A 6,885-nucleotide genomic window follows, 5' to 3' on the forward strand; every position below is an offset into this window, starting at 1 on the left:
AATATGATTAAATTTTTTAAATGCTACTTCAGGGTCTTAAAATATAACATTTTAGCTCTATTTTGCAGAAATCCCCATTCGATTTGGTTAAGCGGTCACAGAGAAATGTGGATTGTTGTAAAGCATGTCATGAATCGGATTCTTCCGAGTTTAGCATTTCGTTGATCTTGTGTGTGAATAATAGATAGAACTTGGACAGAAGAGATTCCCGACATCCTCTACAAAATTCCGTATTTCTCTTTGACCACTGAAGCAAATCGAGTGGGGTTTTCTGTAAGATGTGGGCAGTGAGTTATAGTTTCATACTCTGAATTTGTATTTAGATTGATTTACCATTTTTAAAGATATCATCGCGGAGGACACCGTTGTAATTTTTGGGGGACATACTGTACAATACGAGTGTTCCCTGTGAGAAATGTATGCTTCTGTAGCTTTCTTGAATTCAATGTTCTGATGAGATTAAAACACTGATTTTTACCCCCTCCTCTTTTTTTCTGCAGGTTAATGAGGCATTCCTTTACATGAAGAATAGGAAATCTACTGGCAAAGTCGTCATCACTGTCCAATAAGAGGAAACTTCTTAGATTAACATAGAAAGAAAAAGAGAAAGAGAGAGAGAGATCGGAAACAAGAAGTCAAAAAAATGAAGTGACATTCTAATATAGGAATTTGTTGCTTAAATCAAGTTAATTCATTTGTAATTGTGTTGATGGATGGCAGGTGTAAGAACAATTTAATGATTTAACAATGAATTCAATAATGGACAGCCCTTATTATAATGCTAGTTGAAAGACATTTATATGAATGTAATGGCATGACTCAAAGAGCAGTGGTATGCTTGTACCAAAATTTTATTGTTGATTATCTACTTTAATTTAGAGTTTGCTGTCAGAATTATATGTCTTTATATATCATACGTGGAGACAATGATATTTTAATATTGTAAGAAGTTAGAAATTCACTGCAAATAATATGTAGATAGTTTCAGTGCCGTAGGTAGTTACAGGGTCCCAAATTCTATTATACTGAAATTATGAATCTTTTATCATTGCAAACCTCATAAGAAATTCTTTAACCTATTGAACACAAGTCTTGAGTATACTTGGGCAGGTGTCTATGGGAAATGCGTATTGTAGCAAAATCGGCCTGTCCTCAGCGGGTTATTAATAATTCTTCAATGTGACATGGCTTTGGAACAGATCAAAATGCTCTGAAGCAATTTGGCGGCAGTCATCTGAACTGTCTTATATGTAATATTAGCGTAAGAATCATATTTCGAGGTAATCGCGTTTCAAGTTTACACATATTCCAATCATGATTGCTACACTTTTATGTCGGGCATTTCCAATTATTTTTGTAATACGCCAGACTTTAATTCTTACTTCAACGTGTGATGCTTTCATCAAATTGTGTTGTTTGGAAATATGCAAAAAATCGCAAGAGAGGTACATGTATGTTTTTTCGGTCTGCAAAGACTATTGTCATTTAACATTTTGTGTCTCTCCAGTATGACAGTTTTGTTGACTGCGTGCACAGTACTTACATTCACCGAACCGTTGTATATCACTAATATTACATGCAAAGTCTATGTGCCCTATACAACGGTTTGGTTGACCTTGCGCACTGTGTTTGCGGTCATCTGCATTGCGGTCATTGCGTTTTTTTTTTTAATGCACACACCTGTGGGGAAAAGTAATTATTGAAGCAAAGTGAAACAGCAAGACTATAAAAGTGATAATCACACAAAGATTTCACCAAGTTTGAAGATGAGAATTTCACAATATGAATAATGGAATGTCCAATTGCCCAAATGTCAATGAATATCGAAGTGACAGAAAATCTCAGAATTGAAAATTTGACCAAATATAGGATATATGTCGGTTGGGATGACCACCGACAAATCAATCCCTAGAAGCATTTCAATGGTAACTTGGAAGAAAAATATCTTAACGTCCATTCATATGTCATTTCATCAAATATCATCTTTCCGTATTTGTATTATGGTATTCATTAGAAACACCCTGAACACTTTCCTAGCCAGATGTTAAGGCATCCACACACATTAACTTTTATCAAATTTCACCTTTATCAAAGTGCTCAGGGATATATGTATAGCGAAATAAGAATGAATGCAGTGATTTGTTCAGTTTCTCTCACATACAATCATGTAGACTGCCATTTTTAAAATTTGATTTGCTTTACTTTCATCTCTCAATTTGTTCTGAAAAAAAAAATCATGTCTGTTAGCAGTAATTGGGCAGAGATTTATTGCAAGTGATAATACATATACATGTATTTCATTTGTCAAAGTCAAAATCAGTGTAAAATGATTTTGGAATAACAACTCAGGAATGAAGAGTAGTGGAAACAATGGAAATGTGGCATGTACAAGTGCTTAAGTACAATATGGGAATATTTATATCTTTTGTAATAACTGTTAGTGACCTGAAGGACTGAAATGTATGTTTAAACATTTGATAAACCAAACACTTTCCTTCTCTTTCAGTCCATGTAAAATATTAAGAGAATTGCAGAACAATTTAACAGATTAAGACAAGATCAATGAAAGCATAGAAGTATATGTGAAATAAAGCATAGAAGTATATGTGAAATATGTGCAAAATTTCTGTCTATTTAAAGCAGAATTATGTTTCTTAAAATAACACATTCCTAGAATATGTACTTGATGTCCGTCTTTTTAATTGCCCCAGTAGGAAATGTACAATATTAATTCAATTTAGTGACAAGGAATGGTATGCATGGAAACTTTAATTTTGTTCACACAATTTGAAAGAATGTTATTCTTTGGTATTTTTATTCTTAATTACAGAATGTCATGAAGATAAAGAGCTACCATGTCTTTCTTTTTGGCATCAATCTGCAATGTATGTCACATGTATAAATACTCTTGATTTTGTATACTTTATGAAATGCAGACCTATTTTGCATCAGCTGTGGTTACTTCTTTTGATGTTGGCATGTGTATTGCCAATGATGCACATACTCCACTTACAAAGTCCAAGGGTGCATGGGAATGGATGTTGCCATGGCAACCCCTCCAAGAGTCTTCCAGTAGACCCCCACCTGTTATCTTACAGCAGGTTTCATGACCACATCTCCAGTGCCTTATATACCCTTCACTTGATGCTCTCCCAACTTTGCCTAGTCATAAGTTTTGGAGCCCCAGGAGATGTTGTTCCTGGTCCTCTCAGCATCGTCAAACTTTTGGAGATGGAACATGGTTTTGAAAAAGTGGATTTTGTGCATCAGCTGACACAGCTATGAGTTTGGCATGAAGAAATGGATGTGTTTTCTGAATTTTCTGGTAAGATGTCATTTGTCAAAAGATAAAACTTTGGTTAGTTTATCAAGTTGAAAAATGAGTTGTTATTTCATTTACAGTGCAGAGTGCCAAGAATTCAAATTTATAACAACTTCTTTTTGCTTTTAAATTTGGGCATCTTGTGTATCACGATAATAATGGCATAAATTGGTAGAGGTTCATTAGTTGGTGGAGCAGTGACATGATAGTTCATGATATCCCAAACTATATGATGTAGAATAAAATGAAATCTGGATGAAAAATCAGGACATCTCTCCCCCTGGTCAGTCAGTCTTGTTTGAGACATATATTCTGCATAGATATGTTACAGTTCAGCCATGTATGATGAAAGCAGATACTGTCGTGTCAGTAGCACTGTGATTGTGTGTCTAAAAGTGCTAGCAGTGTTTGGATTTACTGAAATATTTTGGTACATGTATATTACAAGATCTTCTGATGCTGATTAAACTGTAACACAAATGAACATCATTTCAGGTTTCTCTTGTAAATTGTGTTTGTTGTGTTAGAAAAATCAGTGCTCATATTTTTCTCAACTTTACATTAATGTATGTATACATGTATATATATCTATAAAAATAATATAGACATAGATATAGATATAGATATAGATACACATACATATAATAGAGAGAGAGAGAGGGAAAGGAGGGAGATTGAGAGAGGGAAGGAGGGAGAGCCAAGATTTGTCAACTTGTAAAATTAATGTTGACTCGACGCACAAAGAAGAAACAATTTAAAACATGGGACATTTTTATTGTGTCTATCTATGTGATGTGGCTTATGTGAACATGGCTCGTGCTAGGTTTAGTATTATGTAGGGCCTACTATGTATTCATATTCACAACAGTAGGTCAATATAAACTCCGTTAGAGATGTAAATTCGACGAATTTTCACCCATAGGGCTTTGTCAAGTCAATACATTTGACACTTTATTTTGAAGCAGATCAAAATAGAAGATGCGTCGTCACTGGTAGCGCGTCCATAACAAAATGCGCACATACACAAATAGCGCACAAGGGCGCACATACACAAAAAGCGCACAAAGTAGGACGTCACAAAGAAAACTAGGAACCTTCCTATACTTTCTTAGGACTCCGAGCAGAAACTGCTGTTATTCATATATATATAAATATATATGTATATACATACATACATATATTCACATTTATGTACATCACATATATATGTTTATGTTTTATAGATTATACACACGCATGAAAATATATGTATTGATATATAGGGCCTATATGTATACATAATTAATGATGTCCAATACACTTTCAAAAGCTCCTGATAAGAAAATAAACATGAACTTCACATTGGCTCTGTACAGAAAGCATATCACAGCTAGGCCCACCACTAGCAATTAGTGCAGGGAATGTGTGCGTGTGTTTAAAAGAAAGTGAACTTTTGTATAATTCTATGATTTTCCTTAAATCGGTACAGATGTTTTTCAAAGCTATTTATATTTAATGGTACGATATAGTAGGCCTATGTGTTAAATTACACTATATATATATATATATATATATATATATATATATATATATATATATATTATGATAGGTGTGTGTGTGTGTATGTATGTATGTAAGTGTGTGTGCAGAGAGGGACTTCACTCAAAACACCATTGACATATGGCATGTGGTCTCCTACATAGTGGAAGAACACAATTCTCATTTCTTTGATTTCAAGTTCAATATATTTGGTATTGCCAGTACTTTTTATCTGCTCCACTTTGCCACCCCCCCCCCCCCCATCCACAAGCATGCAGCTCTTACCCCCACCCCCCCCCCCCACCCACACACACACACACACACACGCGCACACACCACAAAACAAAACAAAAAACAAAAACACAACCCACAGAGGAAAGATACACGAATTGAAAGTGGAAAGAAAAGGAAATCTCGCTTAATATTATGATAAAAGATAAATTACGCCTTGTTCGAAGCCTCCACTACCCCCCCCCCCCTAAAAAAAATACATGTAGAGTTGAAGTTTAAAAAAAATGGAATCTAGTAATGTTTGTGCACCTTCATGAGTTGTAGGAAACAATATACACACGATCGCACACCACGTGGGTTTACGCGGAGCAGCAAGTTCATGTGTGTGATCGTTAATAATTGGGCACACAAACTGTACCGCCAGCTTGGCGGGTCTCTGTGTGTGTCTGCGTCATGCCTGTGCTGTGTGCTGGTCGCACGTTGCGGCAGAGCGCGGCGCTCTAGCTATCATCTTTGGTTGCGGGATCCGGACGTGTCCGCGACGGCTACATGCTGGTGGTGGCGTTGGGTACGGGTCGGTCGTGTGTGGATGGCTAGAGCGCGTACGTGCCTCCAAATAAATCCGCGATGGCGACGCCGAGCTGCTCCGAAAATCCGAACACTGATGACGAGAAAGACGCTACAAATCCAGCTCTCCAGATGCAAAGAGTGCTGGATACCTTCCTTCAGTCCTTTCTGGCCTCGAGCTCTTCTGCAGGAGGGAGCGATGGAGACCACATCAATAACAATATCAAGTTTTGTCAACTGCTGACCGAGGTAAGCGAGAACCGCTTCCAGGTTAGCAGCATTGTGCGTGCCCCAAGACAATCCATCACAGTATTCCATAGGTTTGCTCGGAGCATGCAGCGCTCATCGTGGAGCCCGATGCCGAGCCACCGACACCAGCCAATGCTCTAACCTCATTCGTTTGTTTTGGTCCTCGAGGCCCTAGCCTAGTCTAGACAATAGAGGTGTACTGGAGCGGAGCCCGAGGGCTCTTGGCAAAGCGAAGTCTCTTTTGTTGTATCCCGTAACTGATTGTGTTTACTAAATGTGAGCCAGATATTAAAAGTGATTGTTTCCGCCAATGTTTTTGTCGGCGTTTGTTTTTAAATTTTACTGTGTAAAGTTATGCACTTTTCAATTGTAGTCGCGGCCCCTGGGTACCCGGGGATGGCCGGGACTTGCAACCAAGTTGGGCGGGGATTTCAGCATTTTTTTCGCCTGGTTGGGTCGGGAATAGACCGGGCTTTGTCGGGGGAAATCCACTCAATTTGCCCCGGTGGGCCGGGGATATACCGGGGTGTTGTCGGGGGAAATTCAATTATTTTGCCCCGGTGGGTCAAGAATGGACCAGGATTTGTCGGGGGAGATTCACTTATTTTGCCCCGGTGGGTGGGGAATAAACCGGGGCTTGTTGGGGGAAATTCGCTCCAACCAAATGGCAGGGATTTGGGGCGGGAGTTTTGGCCGGGATTGTGCCGGATTTTGCTTGAGAGTTGACCGTGCACCGCGTAATTTGTACCATTTCCAGTACGACGGTAATGTGACCATAAAAATTTTGCTTGACTAGCAATTTCCTGCTATTGAGGACTCAGTAACATTGCCCAAAAGTCGCATAAACGCCTGAATCACGTAAGAAAATTGAGCCTTGCGTGAAACATGCGCGATTTGCGCATTACATTTGTAATAATAGAAATAATTAAATTGTCTGACGTGGAACCTTCGTATTGTCCGCCGATGTGCAGCGGATCGGCGCTTTACGCGATCCATGC

The 6,885-nt window shown here is 38.2% G+C and overlaps 1 protein-coding gene across 1 annotated transcript in view; it reads left to right on the forward strand.

Annotated features, from left to right (window-relative positions):
* LOC139721075 (quinone oxidoreductase-like protein 2 homolog) overlaps window positions 1-2,528 on the forward strand; it is a 63,450-nt gene extending 60,922 nt beyond the window's left edge. Inside the window, exon 9 of the mRNA XM_071632404.1 lies at window positions 501-2,528. Within this exon, the coding sequence (XP_071488505.1) occupies window positions 501-569 (69 nt within the window). The 3' untranslated portion in view covers window positions 570-2,528. The remainder of the gene's footprint in view (window positions 1-500) is intronic.
* The last annotated feature ends 4,357 nt before the right edge of the window (window positions 2,529-6,885 follow it).

Source organism: Diadema antillarum, unplaced genomic scaffold (assembly GCF_040938485.1).
Source record: "Diadema antillarum isolate AM-2024a unplaced genomic scaffold, OU_Dant_1.0 scf00000137, whole genome shotgun sequence".
Lineage (NCBI taxonomy): Eukaryota > Metazoa > Echinodermata > Echinoidea > Diadematoida > Diadematidae > Diadema > Diadema antillarum.